This window comes from Ochlerotatus camptorhynchus, unplaced genomic scaffold (assembly GCF_037179485.1).
Source record: "Ochlerotatus camptorhynchus isolate MF236.1 unplaced genomic scaffold, CSIRO-AGI_Acam_v1.1 ptg000413l, whole genome shotgun sequence".
Classification (NCBI taxonomy): Eukaryota; Metazoa; Arthropoda; class Insecta; order Diptera; family Culicidae; genus Ochlerotatus; species Ochlerotatus camptorhynchus.
The window spans coordinates 68221-90324 of record NW_027040899.1 but is presented as its reverse complement, the minus strand read 5'-3'; the positions used below and the strand labels follow the sequence as shown (position 1 = coordinate 90324).

The 22104-nt window shown below is 40.9% G+C and overlaps 2 protein-coding genes across 2 annotated transcripts; one reads left to right on the top strand and one right to left on the bottom strand.

Moving 5' to 3' along the window:
* Positions 1-4288: 4288 nt before the first annotated feature.
* LOC135710994 (transmembrane protease serine 9-like) lies at positions 4289-20789 on the bottom strand. Its single transcript, XM_065233732.1, has 7 exons — positions 20458-20789; positions 20161-20391; positions 19995-20098; positions 19742-19933; positions 4967-5297; positions 4565-4899; positions 4289-4500 (listed from the first exon to the last, which is right to left on the bottom strand). Exons 1-7 carry the CDS (start codon positions 20755-20757, stop codon positions 4308-4310), a joined length of 1686 nt encoding a protein of 561 aa, XP_065089804.1. The 5' UTR covers positions 20758-20789; the 3' UTR covers positions 4289-4307.
* On the top strand, positions 13792-14814 carry LOC135710997 (trypsin alpha-3-like). Its single transcript, XM_065233735.1, has 3 exons — positions 13792-14108; positions 14176-14510; positions 14575-14814. The coding sequence occupies exons 1-3, from the start codon at positions 13821-13823 to the stop codon at positions 14765-14767; spliced, it is 816 nt and encodes a 271-aa protein (XP_065089807.1). The 5' UTR covers positions 13792-13820; the 3' UTR covers positions 14768-14814.
* Positions 20790-22104: the final 1315 nt, after the last annotated feature.

The window sequence follows — 22104 nt, the reverse complement described above, 5'->3', positions numbered from 1 at the left end:
TTGGAGCTTGTTCGTAATTTCACGAGGCATCCTACCCTTGACGGCTATCGCGGTGTCATCTGCGAACAGGAAGAACACGCAACCGTCTCCTAGAGGAGGGATGTCCGACGTGTCGATGCTGTAAAGCAGTGGTCCCAGCAGACTCCCTTGCGGAACACCTGCTGGGATCGGAAATTGTCCCGAAAGGAAACTATTCAACGACACCCTGAACGACCTTTGCTGGAGGTAGTTACGGGTGATTTTCACAAGGTATGGTGGAAAGTTGGAGTTACAAAGCTTGTATATAAGTCCGTCGTGCCAGACATTGTCAAACGCCTTTTCGACGTCTAACAAGGCCATGGCTGTGGACTTGGATACAGCTTTGTTACTTCGCATGTTATTCATCACCCGCACTAGCTGATGATTGGTGGAATGCCCCTTACGGAACCCGAACTGTTTCGGAAGAAGAATGTCATGTTCCTCCACAAACTTGTTCAGTCGGCTGAGGATCAATTTTTCGAACAGCTTGCTCATCGCTGAGAGCAGGCTAATCGGTCTGTAGCTTGACGGTAGTGAAGGGTCTTTCCCAGGTTTGCGGATCGGGATGATTTTTGCCACCTTCCAGATGCTTGGAAAGTAGTGCAGCTCCAAGCATCTGTTGAGGATGGCAGCCAGCAGCGAGTGCACCCTCGGGCTGAGATTTTTCAACGCTAGGTTGAATATTCCGTCAAACCCGGGAGCCTTCATGTTCTTACTGTATTTCAGCGCTGAGCAAATTTGTTCCTCTGTAATCCGTTCTTCTGGAGGGACCGCACAAGGGGAGGCATCTAACGTCAGGACGCACTGCGCAACCTGGTTCTCGAGTGGACTTGGGATTTTAGAGCCAAGCAAATGCGACTGGGCAATGTGCTCCCCAATCGCATTGGCCTTCTCTTCGTTGGTGATAAGCCGTTCGTCATTGACTCTAAGTGGTGGAATGGGCTTGGGGTGAGACTTCAGCACCTTGGCAACCTTCCAGAATGGTCTGGAACGGTCGTCCAGGTTCTGAACGAGCTGCCCGAAACTCTCGTTCTGGATTGAGACCATTCTGGAAGCGATCTGCCGATTCAGATCGACCATTTCGTATTTACGCTGCAGATCCCCAGTCCGCTGAAACTGGCGTCTACGAACATTTCTGAGCCGAATCAAGACTTTGGTGTGGGAATCAAGACTTTGGTGTGGGAATCAATTGCTTGAAACTTACCCCTCACAGGAACTCGTCGAACGCACTCTTCATCAGCCACGGATATGGCTTGATGGAGACCCTCCAGGGCCCAGTCGATGTCCTCCACTGTGTCGAGCGGTGGGTTGTCTTCGATGTGGCGGTCGACCACGCGCCGAAACTGGACCCAGTTGACTCGATGGTAGTCCTTACTCGTGGCCTTCTGGGCCGCACCGCAGTTGGCGCATGTGGGAGCGGCTTCTTCGATGCTGTCGCAGTCGTCGATCTTGTGGTTTTTGCCGCATTTGATGCAGCGGCTGGCCATGCGGCAGTTCCTGGTGCCGTGCCCGAACAATAGGCAGTTCGAGCACTGAGTGACGCCACGGTGGGTCAGCTTATACCGCTCCCACTTCACTACGATGTGGAAGAGTGTGCGTGTCGTCTGGAGATCCTTCACGGTTGTGGAGTTCTTCTCCAGATGGACCAGGTAGAACTGGTCACGATACTTGATAGCCTTGCTGCGGGTCATCTTGTGGATTTCGACCGGCTTGAGGCCGTTCGCCTTAATCTCGTCCATTAAGGTGGTGGTGGCCATGTCGTGGAGCCCGCGCAGCACCACTTTCAGCGGCTTGGTGGCCTCGACGTCGTGGGAGAAGTACTCCAGCTTCATCCTGTCCAAGAGGGCCAGGACTGCGTTGCAGTGTTTTTCAGCCGGGACCATCAGTTTGTAGCCTTCCGTGCACCGTTGAATGGTGCAACGAAGGCTATGCTTAATGTAGAAATCCAGCTGCTCCCATAGCCCGGGAGGGAAGCCCTTCACATAGAAGGGTGGCAACTTCACTTTTTTCGGCACCGTCTCAGGGTCCGACTGCGGCTGGGCTCCGTTCTGCAGGGCGGAGAACGGATTGTTTCTCAGCAGCTTTTTTGCTGCCGATGCGGTGGCGCTGCTGTCTTCAGGTCTGGGTCGTTTAGTTCCGGGAGGCCCCGTCTGCGGGTCCGCAACGCCCTTCGGGACGGGCAATGGGGTTTTCTTCTGCTTCTTCTGGGCTGGCTCGGTGGTCGTGCCGTCTCCTGGGAGAGGCTGTTTTCCCGGTAAACCGGCACTCGCGTTACCACGCGATTTCTTACCCATTGCTGGGTCAGCGAGAGCGTCACTACACAACGCGGAGCTAATTCGATTTGCGAACGAACGAACGAACGAACGAAACGAGAGAGAATAAAAATCGACTGAACTGCTCAACAGTCTGGCAGCGAATGAAAAAGAGATGAGTTGAGCGAGATGATAATGACCTAATGCCATACAGCAGCGCTCTTTTATATCTTTTCAGGTTAAAGCAGAATGATGTGCAACCAAGTGGTATAAAAGCTACAAAGACTCCTCCCATTATGAGTAGTTTGCTATCAAGTAGCGATACTGGCTCTTTTCCTTTTGCGTACACGGCGAATGAGAACGACCCAAATTTGAGTTTAGTTCGCTCATAATCGTCAAAAGTGCAGGAACTCAGCGATGAGTAAATTTGTCTCATGGTTTCCTGTGGAAAACCTTAAAAAATCTGCCAGAAAATGAGGAAATTGACAAAAATTTTATTGAGTCTCGGAGTAGTACCAATAGACTGAGTGAATCCAATCTTTACTTTTCTCAAATTCGGGAATTTTTCCCTGGAAAATCCTGGAAAAACATGAGGCAAATTTACTCATTGCTGAGTTCCTGCACTTTATTTCTTATTTCTGAGATAACTAAACTCAAATTTGGGTCGATCTCATTCGCCGTGATATCACCTTGAAAGATATCGGCGCCGGTGGTTATCGTGATTTCCTCTCATCCCAGCAGGCCTGGGTTCAATCTCAGTCGCACCGGCATGTTCTGAGGCATAACATATCTGATCCCACCTTCCTTCGGGAAGTAAAGCCGTTGATTACCTGTTCATGAGTTGATGGGTCGATATGTAGGGTCCAGGTGTGGGAGCTGCCTCCCTGCCGTCGGTAGCATTGGAGCTCAGTACGGAAAACAAATCTCGCGTCACTTTTCAATAGGTCCTATCTACATTGATCGATTCTCTTCATCGACACTCTCTTTCGTAAATAACTCGGCTTCACAAATGTTTCCTGCCGTATTCGTCGAATTAGATGTTAGATTGTTGCTTCTTCCATCGAAAATATCCGGCCGTGGCGATTCAAAGTTGATCAAGGTTGATCAAAATAATTTGTATCCATGCTTCCAGTTTTATTACATGACCATTTTGTGTGGTCGTTGGTTCAGAATATGGACAAACAGGCAGATGAATTCTATTCCTATTCTTTACTGAAAAGAGCCGTTTTGTTGCCAAAGTTGGTGATGATTTAACCTCCGAAACCAAACAGAGTGCGTCACTGTCACTTCAAAACGTAGATGACATCCATGACCACTTACGCTTGGCGTGTTTAGTGTAGGTGACAGCATCACGGATTTCATTTTTCAGGAACACCTTCTGCACACCTCGTAAATCAGACCGGAGATACGTCAGACACCGCCACGGCGAGCCAGACGACGGATGGTGTTTATCTCGAAGAATTTGCGTTTGGTTCTGAATATGGCGATGAGTGTGCAAAATATTACGCAATTCCATCCTCCCTATTCGCACGCGCCCGAGGATCAGAGGCGAATGCCACTTCGACTTGTTTCGTCTACTTACTACTCTCTGACGACTGTGCTGGGGAAGCAGCATATGCATGTAGGTAATTGGTGGATTTGTTAGTTAATTCAACGCTTTTGGACAATGCTGGACATTTACCAGTTTTCAATAGTTTCTTATTGAAAATCAACATTCAGATGCGTAGCCATATTTCTGATCGATTGGTGATAAAATTATTGAAATTGGACCAGGGGCAGCTGAGTTATTAACGTTCAAAATCTTTCTTAATTTGTTACATGTTCCATTTTCGGTTTTCACAAAGTGGGGGTACATATAGAAATCAAAGACGTAGTCCTACGTCAAAAAAAAAAAAAGTTCCAGTTGGAATGTTAAAACCACGCAAAAGGAAGAAAGTGTTCAAAAGAAGTATGAAGAAAGCATAATTTCGAAACGAAAAATTATGAACGATTAAGAACATCATTCAATGCAATTAATATATTGATCAATTTACTATTTTACACACCAGTGTTCGCGCTGATGAAGTTGCGTACACTAGCAGCACCAATGTTAGCGTAGACTCCAGCCAAGGATCCACCGCACTGGACTGCACCCCACGAAACAATACCGAACTGGCGTCCTCCAGTAACGAGTGGACCACCACTGTCTCCGTTGCACGAGTCACGTCCTGGTTCTCCGGCGCAAACCATGCTATGAAATGAAGCAATAATATTAGAAAAATTGTCTACAAGATTCCTAGTTTCTGATAACTCACTTGTCAGAAATAGCTGCGGTTCCCCACTGGCTGCGACAAGTGGCGATAGTTACGACGGGGATGTCAACAGCACGCAAGTTGGTTGGGAGAGATCCTCCAGGAACAGTCAGACCCCATCCAGAAACAACGGAGCGGGTACCACCAGCAAAGTTGGTTCCACTCGGGACAATAGTGATTGGAGAGATGTTAGCTCCAGTAAACGATGTGGTTGTTCGCAGAACCGAAACATCGTTATTAAGGGTGTTGCTATTGTATTGAGGATGATTAACGATTTGAGCCACAGCAAAGATCACTCCTCCGGAGAGACGGCTAGCGCTTCCTCCACGCAGAGAAGCCTAAACATTTAAAATGAAAAATCAGTAAATTAATATGAACATTTCCATTCAACAATGAAATACATACACTTCCAGCGCTAACTGGAGCTACGGTACAGTGAGCAGCGGATAAGGCCCATGTGCCGGAAATGACGGATGCACCACAGATGTGGTTGCCATTGTGACGAAGCGACAATTGGTATGGGAAGGCTGCAATTCCGACTTCATTTCCTCCTACAATTCTTCCCTCGTACGTTGGTACTTCGTATCCTTCCAAACCGGCAGGGCGAAGCTTGTTGTATTTCTGCCAGAGATCCTCTTCGGGACCGGCAAACGCGGACACCACGCACAGTGCTAGAACGATAAAGGCCTTCATTGTCACTCCGTACTCTACTGGAGGGTAACGACTTACGTGGTAGCTTTTATACCTTGGTCATCCTTATCTACGACCAGCTTAATCCCGCGTAAAAACCTCGAAAATCAATATCTCTTAATCAAACTCGATAACTCACAAACAGCGAGTAAATTTGAACAGCTGCTTCAACGAAACAATACTACTTTAAATCTCTTGTTAAGACCACACTTCAAGTTAATAATTACACACAGCATTCGAGTACGGTTGATGTTCTTGTGTTTCTTTCAAAATCCTTGGATCCCCATTGCTATTGGCCAAAACATTTTGATGCAATTAATAATATTTCAATTGCCATTCTGACCAAGAATTGTACTGACATTGACATAGTAAAGACCCCAGACTTGATACAACTTGGTCACTTGATCCATGGCGTGAAGGTCATGGAAAATTCGGGTCATTCCGTGAAGGTCATTCGAAAAAGTCACTCGGAGCGATTACGTACTTTTAAGCGTAGGCCAACAATTATTAACTACTTATTGCTGAGACAGTTTTGCCACATTATCAATACCGTCTTAGACAATTGCACCAACTTACCAAATGTAACATGAAGAACATGAAAAGTAAATTTTCGTAACATGAAATACCCAAAAAACGCATCAATTGCTGATCAGGGTTGCTTCCACTCACTTGCTATAAAAAACATATTTTTCGGAATTATGCAATCATTAGATGATATGATGATATGCTGTACTCGTAAGTAACGAGACGAGGGTTTGAAGTATGTGTTTGACTCATAAAAACTGCCAATTTTGCTTTCAGTGCGTCACAATAAGCGATCTTATGATTCGTGAGCGTTCACTCAGAGTGAGCACTCACGAGTCGTAAAATTGCTGATTGTGACGCACTGAAAGCAATATTTACAGATTTTATGTGTCAAACACATACTTCACGTCCTCATCTTGTAACTTACAAGTACTAATTATCACTATACCATCTCATGATTTCATAATTCTGAAAAACATTTGTTTATAGCAACTGAGTGGAAGTAACCCTGTTGCTGATATATATTTACTCTTATATGTGTAAAGTGATACGCTTATCATAATGTTTTATCATCGTAGCAGTGATGCAAAGATTATCATGATTGTGCAAATGTCATGAAACCATGGATTCCCGGCTTTATCGACTACGACATTTTGGGCTATTCCCCTTATCAGTTTCATGGGTAATTTTGATCTACGTCATGTTTGCCAGTGCACTAATGTTTTCCACCTATAAGGTGTGCTTATGTTTGAAAAGCAGAAATTGAAAATATAATTTAAGACATTCAAGGGAAATTCTAAGCAATTGAATGTGTACGGCAAATTCATGTTGCAATTTCATTTAAGGGGGTATTCCCAATCTTTTGCCTTTTTTCGGCCTGTTTTTCAATTATTTTTTTTTTTCAAGGAAAATGAATAGTAATGCGCCTAACTCTTTGGGATTCTTGTTTATTGAACATTAAAGTTTACAAATAAATTTTTTTCGACATAAAAAAGACATGGCGGCAAACAGACCCCTGTTCGCCGCAAACGCCTGGACGGGCGAAGATTTTTCTCTGGAACGGCTTCATCTGAAACAGATTTCGTGATGAAATTAATAATCTGCATAAGATTCTCTGGAGCTTCTCCCGTTGGCAGCAAAAAATCTTGCAAATTAACAAAATGGCGGCCATATGAAAAAAACAGGCGATTTTTAGCCCGCTTTTTTGCAGCTTTAAGGTGCTTCAAACAATGTTAAATGTTAATATTTTTGGCTGAAAGTGGGAGAAGCTCCAAAGAATTTAATAAGGAACAAAATGCGCAAAGATTTAAGTCAATATCTCTTATAGTTTCTGAGAAAAATCTTCGCCCGATAAAAAAAATGTGGTTTCGAGATAAACGCGTTTAAAGTTTTGACTTTAGTTAAAACCATTTTGGGGGTTCTTACCATTAGTCAGCTATGCCTGGACACCGAATTCACTGATCGGAAAACGGCTTGGGGGGATGAAAGTATATAGTCTAAAGTACAAAAAAACGTGAAAAAAAAAATTTGATTTTTTGAAAAAAAAAGATCGGGAATACCCCCTTAAAAACATTTCGTAAGTGTCGGGTTATGCTAATCTCCAAACAGTGTTTTGTAAAAGGTATCCCGTTACAAAAATGCGGTCAATTTTAAAGAAAGCCAATAGATCAAAATGTTTAAAAAAATTGTTTAGTTTAATATAGGGTCAACTATGTATGTCTTCGTCCGCTTTACCCTTCTACAGAATATCTTTGGCATTGGAGCCACACAGACTGAATTATCGGGACTTATTCTATTCTTAAAAACTAGTTACTAATATTAAAATCAAAAGAATCACACACATCATTGAACAGTCTGCAACATTTGTAGAGTGGAATGTAATAGCCATAAGCAGTACGTCCAGGAGTCAAAAGGTACGTATTGCAGAAACGATGGACTGGAGCGTGGAAGTTTATATCCCGGAGCACACTACTGTAGTCAATATGATTACTAATCATGTCGACCCCGTAACGTGGGTAGATCACCTTTTCGTGGTACGTTACAGGATGTAAGATCTACCACCGATTCCTAGTCCTGGCTACTTCAAACTAGGGGAACAGGATTTTTCAGTAATCAAAGGAACACATGTTAGTCCTTGTTAATTTTTATGCCTTGTTGATAGAGACAAGACTCGGCTTTGTCCACCGAGGATGATCTTGAAACAAGGAAAAAGTGGATTAGTTAGTCTTCATCTATGTGATTCCTAATCTTCTATTAGTTGTTCCATAGTTTGAAGTGGTTAAGACTAGGATTCTGATGCATGGTCATTATCGATGTAATTGCTTGATTTTGTTGCGAAGGAATCCGTTTTTGACTGACAAAGGAGCGCGTCTTCCGAGTGTTCCAACACTCCGAAGGGTATAAAGAGCGGGACCTTACAATAAGAGTCGGATCCTTGCGATAAAGGCAAGAATGGCAACTGTAAAAAAAAACGAATATTTCGCCATTTCTCAATAATGATACGACATGTACTAAACTAAGGACTATGTCCCGAACAGAGGGAAAAAAATCATGTCAAAAATAAATAGTGTCTGCAGGAAGATTCAACGACTCGATAGTGATTGCAGACCAATAAGCGCACACATCGGATCTGGAATCATGAACCGTAGCGAAGGCCTTCCTGGAGGATAAATATAATTTTAACCAGCGAACGATCCACGGTGGAAGTCCAAAGCGGCTCAGCTTTGCGATAGCGAGGTCATTAGGAACTTTGTCGAAAGCCTTAAGCGAACCCCACACGTATCAATATATTGACGCGAATGGGAATTATTGACAATAATATTGATGATGTGAATACAAAAATATTGTCAACATCGATATATTAATGTCAATATAGAATGTATTGACAATACGATTATTGTCAATAAAAGCAATCGTGTAGGGTCCACTTTAGAGAAGTCAATGTAAACAGCGTCTACTTGCTGACGCTTTTCTTCAAGTTGGAGAACGTCGGGATTATAGATTGCACAGCTGGATACATCTTGTCATGCAGAAGGCTTTCGAGAACTTTGGCTAAACAATTAAGGATTGAGATATGTCGGTAGTTTTCCACGCTGTGAATGTCACCTGACTTGAAGATCGGTGTTATTGATGCAAGCTTCCAGTATTCCGGAAAAACGGCATCCAGGAGGGAACGAGGGAGTGCACAATTCTTGATGAAAGACGGCGGAATACGATCCGGACCTGCCATAGTAGCACGCTTGTCGCAAATCGATTGTGGATTTTCCTATACGACTTATTCCAGTCATAAACAAGCTTCTGCAACTTTTGGAGTCGGAAATGTGCTACTCGGGTGGGCTTTTGGATGCATCCACCGAGCAAAGGGCTTTGAAAATAGCGTCATGGCTGAAGGTAAGCTGCTGCAGACGAATGTTGTAGTTCGGTACCTGGTCGATGTACTGCTGCTGCGGAGGAGTTTGATCGAGTTCTAAAACGCTTCTTATGAAATCAGCGAAGAGATTTGTAGAAGTGACATCGGTGGAGGAACTTCGTTTACAGTAGGTGACGTCTGCCGGAATACCAGCTGATCTTTTGCGAGCGTTTACGAAAGACCAGATCGACGATGTGTTTTCTTTGAAGCCACTCTGGAGGTTATCGATATACTCACGAAAGCGAACTGTTGTACTCGGCTTCTGCAAGCTGCGCACCATACTTGTTTTCAGCAGTCCTGGAGCGAAAGCACCGGATGATGGTTCGCTTTTGGAGGCTTGTGTATGAGGCAAACAGTTCCAAGATCAATTATTCAGCATCCGCATTGGACGCAGCAACCACCAAATGAAAGGTATCATGGTCTCAAAGAACGATATTGAATAGAGCTGTTTGACGTTTAAGTGGCGCACACTAGCACCATTAAAAATGAACGAGTGCGAGCAACAAGGAAACAGATTAGTGGGAAAACAAACTATGCATTCATAAATGTGTGCTAGATAGAGAAAGACGATTAAACGTCAAAAAGGTCTATAGTTTTGGAATCAGTCATCCGGTTCCAGAGATATGGTCTATAGTTTTGGAATCAGTCATCCGGTTCCAGAGATATGGTCGGAACAAGTTCCGGTGAATACGGATTTCAAGAAATAAGTCGTGTTTCTCGGCAATCATTGAACCTTAATGAACCTTTACAGCCGCGAAATGTAAGGTGGCATGGTCTCATGCAAATTATATTTTTGGAACGATCAACTGGTTTTGGAGATATGGCCGAAACAAATTCCAGTGTGTATGGGCCATGAGGCTAAAACCGACCTGAAACGTGTTAAACCCATCATGCGGTACAAATCACTTGAGAATTCATAAACAAAATCAATGGTTGTCATATTGAGCGCCCAGGATCACATTGGCCGCACCCGGACATACCGCCGGGTACCTCCCGAGGAAGTGGCCAATTTCTAACTTGTATCAAAACTCTTCATGCGATACCTCAAATCACATGTGAATTCAAAAACAATACCATTGATAGTCATATTGAGTGTCCAAAACTACGTTGCACAGTGAGTCAGGAACTAAATCTTGCATGAAAAAATAATAACGCTCTAGGAAGGTTGACGTGTTCAGTGAAGTTTCTTAGATTAATTAGAACTACAATTTGGTGGATGAAAATTGTTCAAGTTTTGGCCGGAAAGATGGCGCAGCGATACCAACTTTTTTATTTCGCAAGATAGAGGTTTGCTGTGTTAGGCAAAGTTATAGAACGTAGAATTTTTTGGAAACTTGCCAACGACATAAAAGCTATACATCTTCAAATAACTGAGATGTACGAAGTTTTATTAAATTTTCCTGAAATACACGTTTTTAGTATTATATTTTGAACAATCGTCCAAAAGAATACTTTTATCATTTTTGCTCGATCGGTACTGATCAATCCAATATTTTCCAGATCAACAAACTTTTTATCCACCAAATCGTAGTCCTAATTATTCTAAGAGACTTCGCTGAAGACGTCCACTCAATTGGATGCAATCCCATAGCGATATTATTTTTTTTCCTGCTAGATTTAATTCCTAGCCCACTGTGGATTGGTAAAATAAGGCATGAGCCAGGTTCCTCCGAGGTGGTCATAATTTGAATTGTACTACAACCAAGTTACATGAGCATTCAAAAAGAAGGTCATTGGTAGTCATATTGAGTATCTAGTACATGTCCGGAGAAGTGACCATCATCTGACTTGAACTAAAACCCATCAAGCGGCACACAGCCAGCGGTGCCAGTTGTGTAGTGGTAAGCCTGATTGCGTGTAACCCCAAAAAAGCCTGGGTGCGATCCCAGTCGGAGCCACTTGGATTTTCTGAGGCATCCAATCTCTGATCACGCCTTTCTTCGGAGTCATATGTGATATTGGTGGTGGAGGCCCAGGACCACATTCACCAAACCCGGAAAAGTTCCGAGTTCGTCCGTTGAAGTGGACAGAATGTGTCTTGAACTAAAAGCCTTGATGCCAACCACAACAATGAGAATACAACAATAAGACCATAGGTAGTCATATTGAGTTTCTTGGATCACATTGATTACACCCGGACATTATTCGGACGCCCCAAGGAAGCGGCTAGAATCTGACTTGAGTTAACTTTTATACCCTTAGTTTTTTTTCTACCGAGCTCGGCTGTGCAAATCTCGGCAAAAGAAGTTTCACTGAGATCTCAGCAAAAGTGACATTTGATTGCTGAGTCTCGGATAATGCTTAGCTGAATCTCAGCAAACAAATGAAATGTTAGCTAAGATCTCAGTAAAACTTTTTGTCAGCCGAGCTCGGTAGAAAAAAAACTAAGTGTGTATAATGCGATATATAAAATGATATATATAAGAAGGATCAGATCACATCATAGGTTGCTTAATTGAGGTTTTTTACATACAGTGCATACAACCATCATTAAATATTCTTCTTATACATATATAACGCAATCTATAAGCATCAAAATTAACGCGCTAAAGCCCGTTCATAAACATAGTGTTCGAAATCCTAATTTCTGTTCGTAATGCAGTTTTAATTTAAATAATTATTATTCAATAAACTCTTTTTCGTATACAGCCAAGTTTGGGTCATAATATGCAGTTTGCAATTTTGATCCCTTGGCGATAAACTGCCATGGATTGTGTCATTAACTTAAATATTATGTCATAAGTCGTAAACGCCTTCTTCCAAAACGTAGTATTATTAACAAATACTCCTTTATTGTTTGCATTTTAAAAAGGCTACATCTTCATTACATTTTCGTAACGTGACACCATAACTTTGTACTCATTGTAGCTTTTGAACGGTTGGTACGATTGAGGCCACCGTATATGCTAAGAAAGGTCTTAAACTAAGAGCATCCAAATTTTACTTACCCAAAGTATTAAAAAAAATCAATGATTTAGAATTAGTAGTTCAGGTGGACAATGGCGATACGGACCTGTGTAAGTTTTTTGACGTAGAACTACGTCTTTGTCTACTAAACTGGGGTGTAAATCAAAAAATATATGAGGTGAAATAGTGTTAGGTTTTGAACGCTTGGAACTTTGTCATTTATAGAAGAAATTAAAATCCAAATGCACCAAACGATAGGATATTACATTACAAATCTGGAGAAATACATTTTTTTTTTCATTTTTCCATAAAAAGCCTTTGAAAAATGCAGTGGCGTGCCGTAACCTCACTTTTTACCTGCGCACCAACTTTCGAAACCAGATTTAATGCCATATTCATATTCGAATCGGTTGAAAAATACACTTCTAGTTTACTCGATATCTATCCATTGTTAGCAATATTTTGATGATTGTTTATGTTTTGAGAGTTGGTGCACATGTAGATTGAGGTTAGGGAAAAGCCACTGGTAAAATGTACAAATGATAATTTTATCACTGTTTTCATGAAATAAACGTTTTTCCCAAACCCAGTCGTCATAATCGAGTACCACTTGGTTGCACATCGTTCTACTTGAACCTGAAAAGATATAAAACAGCGCTGCTGTTGTGCTTCTGCTCATCCTCCAAATGTTCTGCGGATAAATGCGCCAACTGTGGCAGTGGCGTCCACAAGACAAGTAATACATGTAAACCACACAATTACAAAAAATAAAGATCATTTAAAGTCAAAGTCTCTGCTTCTGCTCATTACCGCTTGGGACGGCGTGGCACTGGGTCTTGCAGCAAGCAGGAGCAAGACAGCGGTTAATGAGATGTTTACATCTATGCGGATTTAACTATGATGCTTAAATATGATGCTTACTATCAAAACATTGAACAGGTGGAGAACCTGTATACGAGCTTTGTTCTGACTTTGAAATCCAATAACTGATTCCTTCTTATTTTCAATTAATGTTGTAATAAGCACCTACTTATTGGAAACCAACGTTGGATTTGAGAAAAGTCAAAATACTATATTTGCATCATTCTACGAACACGCTGTAAATTACATAATGATGATGCATGATAATTTTAGGGTTTGCCTACAAATTTGAGAACAAAGAAGAACCGAAACATAAAGTATAATAGTCAAAAATGAATGACATACATCTATTTTGCGTAATTCTACGTCATACTTCAGTCGTGTCTAGGACACAACCCTTTATTTATTTTTTAGCTTTATTTAAAAGCCTTTTTGCTACGTGCTAGTTCATCTACGAAACCTGTGTAAGGGAATCAGTTAAACAAATTCTAAATGAGCACCGTATAATATCAATTTTAGCTATTCAAACTAACGAGGTACTACAGTACTTCTTTTTCTCAAACGTCCTTTAGATTATAAGAGACTTAATGATTTATTTAAAATATGGAATACTTTATTTTGGAAAATAAGACGAGCGTCAAAATGGCCAAATTCCAGCACCAATTTGAATGATTGTCCCTAGCGCAAAGTTTTATTTATATTGTAGAGGGTAATGTCTGATCGATTAGTAAGTTGGAATGGAAACACTCCATTGTATTTCCTTTACTTCACGATAAACGTGCGATTATCTTATGCCCAAGATAAGGATTAAAAAGGTATAAAAGTCACCAAAATCGACTAAAACCTTCAGTAGAGTACGGAGTGACAATGAAGGCCTTTATCGTTCTAGCACTGTGCGTGGTGTCCGCGTTTGCCGGTCCCGAAGAGGATCTCTGGCAGAAATACAACAAGCTTCGCCCTGCCGGTTTGGAAGGATACGAAGTACCAACGTACGAGGGAAGAATTGTAGGAGGAAATGAAGTCGGAATTGCAGCCTTCCCATACCAATTGTCGCTTCGTCACAATGGCAACCACATCTGTGGTGCATCCGTCATTTCCGGCACATGGGCCTTATCCGCTGCTCACTGTACCGTAGCTCCAGTTAGCGCTGGAAGTGTATGTATTTCATTGTTGAATGGAAATGTTCATATTAATTTACTGATTTTTCATTTTAAATGTTTAGGCTTCTCTGCGTGGAGGAAGCGCTAGCCGTCTCTCCGGAGGAGTGATCTTTGCTGTGGCTCAAATCGTTAATCATCCTCAATACAATAGCAACACCCTTAATAACGATGTTTCGGTTCTGCGAACAACCACATCGTTTACTGGAGCTAACATCTCTCCAATCACTATTGTCCCGAGTGGAACCAACTTTGCTGGTGGTACCCGCTCCGTTGTTTCTGGATGGGGTCTGACTGTTCCTGGAGGATCTCTCCCAACCAACTTGCGTGCTGTTGACATCCCCGTCGTAACTATCGCCACTTGTCGCAGCCAGTGGGGAACCGCAGCTATTTCTGACAAGTAAGTTATCAGAAACTAGGAATCTTGTAGACAATTTTTCTAATATTATTGCTTCATTTCATAGCATGGTTTGCGCCGGAGAACCAGGACGTGACTCGTGCAACGGAGACAGTGGTGGTCCACTCGTTACTGGAGGACGCCAGTTCGGTATTGTTTCGTGGGGTGCAGTCCAGTGCGGTGGATCCTTGGCTGGAGTCTACGCTAACATTGGTGCTGCTAGTGTACGCAACTTTATCAGCGCGAACACTGGTGTATAAAATAGTAAATTGATCAATATATTAATTGCTATGAATGAAATTCTTAATCGTTCATCATTTTTCCTTTCTTCATACTTCTTTTGAACACTTTCTTTATTTTTCGTGGTTTTAACATTCCAACTGGAACTTTACGCCGACTCTTAACTGAGTATTCCAAAGCACTTTCAATGACTGTTGTTTTTTTGAGGTTTCTTAGCCTATAGTATTTTTGCATTTGTATATATTGTAACACAGATATAGAGATCTCCAAGCGCAATCTCACGAACACTAAAGTCCAACGTTCATATATAAAAATGAAGAAGAAGAAGAACCAAAAAGGTATCGCGATATCACAACTACTTAAAAAGGTAGCGCGCGGTCTCACGCACACTTTTGTGCATCTGGAGAACTCTATTAGAAGATAAAAACCAAACTGACTTATTTTGATGTACGGTTCTGCTCTACTACTACTACTACTACTACTACTACTACTACTACTACTACTACTACTACTACTACTACTACTACTACTACTACTACTACTACTACTACTACTACTACTACTACTACTACTACTACTTCTACTACTACTACTACTACTACTGCTAATCCCCACACGCGACAATCGGTTTTAGTCTTGTTTCGTACGCTTTACATAGAGATTGCTAAAGCATGATTGTGTCAGTGATTTGTTTTCATCGGGAAAATTTTTCGCTATGAAGTTTTTTTCCCGATGAAATACGTATACGTGACGTATTATGCGTACGATAAACGTCATCAATCTCTATAGTTTCGGACATAGTGCGCTGTATTCGCATATTGCACATAGGAATATTTTACCCTAAAAGTTGGCCAAAACTACAAAGCGATGATTTTTTGTTAAAATTGATTCAATGTTTGCTAGTAATGTGTTTGCAAGTAAAATTGTATAAAAAAGTAAAAACCAAAAAAACCCCCTAAAAGTGCAATAAGAATTTATCTATTTCAATTACATTGCAACATTAATTCAATACTCTTAATATACTCAAATACAACGTTCTAGACTCTAAAAAAATACAATGGACAGAAATTTCAAAAATTGCATGCAAGCATATGCAAAATGAAATGTCTTCCAATATATCGTAAATTTTCAAAAATTCACAAATTTTTCTGCTATAGATTATTTGTTAGAATCCTAATCTACCCAACAGTATTAAACATTCTGCCCGGAAATTCCCGGAACATTAACAAAAATACCTTTAAAACATAAACACATTAGCAAAAATCGTGACTTGCTTCTACCTTGATAATTACTATGTTTGCGCTTTGAAATTAATTGTTTCTCGGGTTCAACATATTCTATATACCTTTGTCTTGAAGATCAATTTTAAATCAGGTTGATGCTTAGCTTAAAATTGCGTAACATTTGAGAGAACTTTCCCTATTTTCAACCGAAATTTTGACATGCAACTAACAGCAGAAATTTGACAGCTGACAACGGGATTAAAACAAAACAAAGGAACCCAAAATGGCTGCCACATAGCGCACTGGAGAGTTAGAAACACAGTTGCGTGCAGCTTTTTAAGTTTTAACATTTTGATCAGCTTTCTTGCCCAAATACTCCTGATATAATCCGAACCTATGTGCACTATGTCCAACGTTATGTTTAATGTACAGAACGAGAGTAAAATCGAATGTCACGTGTGGGGCTTTCCGGTGTCCAACTTGACCGACAATAATAACTGGAAAATTGGCAATACTTTATATCTTGAGCTCGTGTAAGAACGCCAAAGCTAGGGAGAAAAGGTATCGTGTAAGGTCCACTTATCATATAGACTAATAGCACTAATAGTCCTGCCGATGTGCCACCATGTTGTATCTAAGGCTGTGGAGTCGAAGTCGGGGTCGGATGCATCGTTGAGCAAAAAAGTCAAAAGTACCAACTCCGACTGATATGAAAAATCAGATTAACTAGAACGTCCAGAAAATTAGTCCATGTACAGCTTTTTTGGTTCAAGATCAATTTTATTAAATGCGCATGCCTATCATGGAAAATAACATGAACCGTATAAACCCAGCTTTACTGTTGAGTTCAAAACTTTATGCTTTTATAGTAGGGGAAACAGCCCTATTGTTGCGGTACGTTAGCAGCGTTAGAAGCCTATTGTTGCGTATTGAGGTCTCCATACACAACCATAGGCTTCTAACGCTGCTAACGTATCGCAACAATAGGGTTGTTTCCCCTATGTATAATTTTATGATTTGAGTTTCATATCGGCATGATATAAAATTACAGTTATATTCTAAACGCACACAACAATGACAGTCCCGAGTAGAAGAGAATATCAAACCTATAGCAAGTTTTACTATTAAAAAAATAATATCAGAACATCTCAATTTGTTATTGGTTTGATCGAAATAAGAGTTAAAATATCAAAAATAATAACTGAAAAGCTATGGGACTATAACTGAATAAAAGCAAAATAAGTTGTTGTAATATCAAACCAACAACAAAGCTCTTTAAGCTGCTGAAGATCAAAGCAGTAGTAAAATGAGCTATGATAGAAAAAATAAGATTAAAAAAAGCATCACCATGGTTTCACCGAGTCTTGAACCCTAGCCGACTGTGTGACTGTTACAAGTGGTGTGTACTCACCACTCACCTGCACTGAGGCAAAAGAACGTATGAATTCCATAAGAATAATAAAATGGAGCAGACTGGAACCGAACCATCGACGTTGAGATTACGGGTCCTGTTTCTGGACCGCTTGGGAAAAAAAATTGCTAAAGGCATATAAAAGCTACGTCATGTTAGACGAAAATCTTTCATAAATCGCGCTTATGAAACTCATATGTGTTGTTGAATGTGAGAGGTAAACGGACCAACGATTTCTTCGATTGTCAAGGTTTATGCCGTTCAGTGATAACAATAAAAGAAATACTCTTGAGCAGACATTGACATTAGCTTCACGCAGAGAATGTTCTGTTAAGGGGAGGTTTACTTGGATTTGGCTGAAAAACAGTTGAACTTTCAGGAGAATGAAAAGACATACGAACTTCCGGTTTCGATAATTCTATTTGTCCACTATTCCTGAATACTTGGAAATTTTTTGAAGGTAAAAAAACAAAATGGCGGTTAAAAATGGCGGCTCGCGTGGAGGAGTGTCAGTCAGGTTTTGCTGCAGAACTTCGAGTGCACACCCTCTGGTGGTGAACTGAAATGAAAATTTGGTTAAAGTTGATAATATTCCCTATGGCTTATACCTAACTAGAACGAAATCCGACAAAAATTGACCAAATTATGGACATTTGAAAATTTAGTGCTTTTTTTACCCCTTTTTTTCTCACTTTGACCTTGCTTAAAAAATAGTAACTAACAATTTTTTTTTTCATTTTAGGTATAAGCCATACAAAAAATAGTATCCTTCAAAGCGCAATTTTCCGATTGTAAATCGGATCATTTGTTCAAGCCCTATGCTCTAAGTTGTTATAAAAAATATGGTTTCGAGAAAAATGCGTTTAAAGTTTTTGTTGCGTCCCTCAGCGCGCATGACAAAGGTTCACTCAAAGCGCCATAACTCGCTAAATATGTTTCGGATCGTAAAATCCTTTTGGCCACATATTCTACACACTTGTAGCTTTCATTTTATGCAAAAAAATCAATTTTTTTGAAAAAATCCAAGTAATTGTTCAAGAATAACTCGTCTTGCTGTGGATAAGATATTTTTGTGTATGTTTAAGCTGCAGCTTTACTAATTGTATAGCGCAATGAATATTTTTTTTATCTAGTTCGTTTATTTGCAAGGCTCAATTGCGTTAGTATTACGGAGCCGATAATTCATTGTTCTTGGTTTGTAATAAAATTCACTTAATGTTTGGCTTATCAAGGTTAGGATCTGGATTCACATCGATTATACGAAAGTTTGTTACGTCTCAAAAATCGATAGATAAAAAATCGCTAAGAATGACTCTCCCCTGTAAGTACTTTCAATTTGTATGGCAAGTTGATTACAAACAAACAAACTATACCCATACCTCAGTGTCTATTACAGGGAGCTAAATTATGCTGCATTACAATTATGGACTCTTGTCAAAGGAGGCGCATGAATTTAAGGACGCACATATGAAAAGTCTACGAGCAATCAGCTCTCAATTTACCATGACAGCACTCTGGTCGGGTGGTCGCATCACTCTAGTGGCCGCCAAAGGTTTTCAATACATATAAGAGACCTACATATTATCTTTTAAACCCGGAGACAAAAAGCTACGAATAAGCACTTATGCCTTCATTCTACTATTACGCAACGTCCATTGATACGAGTTGGAACTTTACTATCCGATCCCCATTTTCTATAGGCATCACAATTTCCATGTACTTGATTGTACTCGTGAGTCATTTCCTAGTTCTAGAACCTCCGAATATTGTTTGCAGCACCGTACGTTCAAAGACATCGAATACTTCTTGGCCATAGAGGGCTACCGGAACCATCAACGTCTTATACACAGCGTATATCGTTTTCGTCAGCATATTACGGAACTTCAATTGGTTTGGCGGTCCGGTAAAATGCTCTATTTGCAACTGTAAAACGTTTTCTCTCCTAACACGTAACATCACATCAGTGAAAGGTATGCTAATTGGTTTTCAATGAACAGATGGTCCGTCTGCATGATGTATTTTCGGAATGTATCAAGGGTTTGACGGCGAGATGACCCTTTTGTTGATCAACCCAAGTGACGAGCAGACTGGTGTTCGCCGACAAAGGACTTCTCGGTCTCAATCTGTTAAACAGAACGTATGAGAGTATTTTTATTTATTTTTCCATAATTGGTTATATCCAGTATGTGCCCGATTTGAAATAGAGAGTGTGCCCAAAAAACCACCAAGCAGACAGTTCTTTCTAGAATACGGATTACTTGATGCAACTGCTAAGTTTCGTGTTTGAAACAACTTCAATAATTCTCAATACAAGATTTTTTTTTTTTATTTTCATCAAGCTTCTATCAGATGAAGGCACTTAGACTCCAGTGACTTCCGAAACCCAGTTGCGCAGAAGCGGGTAAGCAACGCGAGCGTAAATTCCAGGTTCGTTCCCAAGACAGTTGGAACTGCCCCAAGAGACAATACCGATCTGGCGTCCTCCAGTGACCAAAGGACCACCACTGTCTCCATTGCAAGCATCGCGACCTGGCTCGCTAGCGCAAAGCATACTGTAAAAAGAAGAGAATTCCATGAATCGATAATCTAGATTGATCTCACAACAACACTTACTCGTCGGTGACCCATCCTGCCGGCCATCCACCAAGGCATGTTTCTTGATCGATCACTGGGATGTCAACCGTCTGTAGAGTGACTGGCAGCGATCCGGGTACGCTCTGCGAAATAGGAATATACAATGAATTTGCAAAGATATAAAGCTAGAATGATTTTAATTTACCGTGAGGCCCCATCCTGACAGCACAGCGCGAGTTCCACCTGGATAATAGGTATCAGCGGGCACCAGAGTGATTGGAGCAATGTTGGGTCCCTGCAAATTCTGCACAGTACGAAGCACACAGATATCGTTTAACAAGGTCCAATCATCATACTGAGGATGGTTCTGGATCAATTCAACATCGAAAATGATACCTCCTTCCAATCGATTGGCAGTGCCTCCACGTAGAGTAATCTAAAAACATTAGTGAGCTTCAAAATTACTATATTCTATAGACCTCCATGCGAGTATACGACTTACAGTAGCTACATTTGGCGTTGGGAAAGTACAATGAGCAGCCGATAAGGCCCAGCGGTCGGAGATAACTGAAGCTCCACAGCTGTGAGATCCAGTGCGGCGCAAAGAAAGCTGGTATGGGTAGTTTTCAATTTCGGCATCAACGCCTCCCACAATTCGTCCTGTCACTGGTGACCTCGCGATAGGTTCCTTCAAACTATAGTATGCCCCAGGCATACGTCTGTTGAACTGCAACCAATTGTCCTCTTCGGGACCTGCGGCAACTGCTGCCAGGCACAGCGCTAGTACTATGAACACCTTCATCTTGGTCAAACTCTTTCTACAAACTGGTTCAGAATACCGCAAGGAATTCACCTTTATAATATGGAAATCAAGAGTCTCGGCAAGCTTACACGTAATACATTACCAAATACAGCTGAACGGTAGTAAATTTGATTGTTTCAAGTTATCTTAACCTTATCGCCATTAATAAATATGTGGTCGGTGGGTTGTGATTAGATACGCATATGAAAAATTGATTTCACACCGGCCGACATCGTTATTCAACCTTATCGTCTTTTCCGGTGGAATTGCCCGAATTTGCTACCAGCTATTAGAGATTTCTAGTACATTGGAAATCCCTGAGCAGTTTACGGTTTCAAGTTGAGCAAACTAACATATGTTATCGGCAAAAGTGCGACTATTATTACAATTAACGATAACAAGATAACGGTAGCATTCGCCCACACATAAACGTGATCAGAAATCCAACAGTGCTGTTTATGATGCAAAATATGTGTGATTCTCGCTAGTCGAGTGAAGCATTCCAGCTAGAAGCGACAGATACTAACATCGAAGGTTTAAAGCCTATCGCAACGAGCAAGGAGAACATTTTGAACGTATTGTATTGTAACATTTATGTGGATCTTGATGCGCAAAAGTTTTACAACAAATTATCAGAGTTGATAATAGAAGAGTTACGCAGAGTGAAGCTTGCAACACTGATGTCGATCAATGAGCTTTTTTTTGGCAACCTTTGTTTTTGTTTACACCTCAGATGACTTCACCTGGGTTGTGAAAGTTTCCTCTAGTTTCGATAACAATACTTCTCACAACAAAGTCAGTTTGTCTACTATGCTCGATAGGTAGACGGTTTGACAGTTCGATAGGTAGATTTTGGTTTCAATCTGTGTAACTCTTCTATTATCAACTCTTCAAATTACCACAAAAGGTTTAAAAAATATGTTAGATTCAACGAGTCAATGTATAAGAGTCCCGCCAAGAGTGAAGCCAGAAGTACCAAGTGTCAAGCGGGGGGTGGATACTACAACATGCCCCTCTAATGGCAATAAACTTTAACTCGGATTAAGTTTTAATACCGACCCTGTTTGGAAGATCTGCCAAATGTTTGCTTAGTTAGAGTCGTGTTTATTAACTCTGATGTCGACATTCAACCAGCCGGACATTCTTGATCGGCATTTTATCCGAAGATAATTCCGGTTGGAGCCTTCCACCATAAATGGTGCATTATAGAGTAAGATCTACAGTACCAGACAAAAATACATCACCTCGTATTTTTTTTTTCTCTCACAAAAAATCAAAGAGCTTTAACTTTCACGGGTGTACATGCAATTTGGCTGCTGATTGATCAAGTAGCTATCCAAGATTTAT

Excerpts from the sequence above, each read along its gene's own strand:
- LOC135710997 (XM_065233735.1), top strand. The coding sequence starts at position 13,821 with ATGAAGGCCTTTATCGTTCTAGCACTGTGCGTGGTGTCCGCGTTTGCC. Across the intron at positions 14,109-14,175 it reads CTCCAGTTAGCGCTGGAAGT|GCTTCTCTGCGTGGAGGAAG; the intron begins GTATGTATTTCA and ends TTAAATGTTTAG. Across the intron at positions 14,511-14,574 it reads ACCGCAGCTATTTCTGACAA|CATGGTTTGCGCCGGAGAAC; the intron begins GTAAGTTATCAG and ends TTCATTTCATAG.
- LOC135710994 (XM_065233732.1), bottom strand. The coding sequence starts at position 20,757 with ATGAAGGTGTTCATAGTACTAGCGCTGTGCCTGGCAGCAGTTGCCGCA. Across the intron at positions 5,298-19,741 it reads TCGGAAGTCACTGGAGTCTA|CTACCACGTAAGTCGTTACC; the intron begins AGTGCCTTCATC and ends AAGGTATAAAAG. Across the intron at positions 4,900-4,966 it reads CTCCAGTTAGCGCTGGAAGT|GCTTCTCTGCGTGGAGGAAG; the intron begins GTATGTATTTCA and ends TTAAATGTTTAG.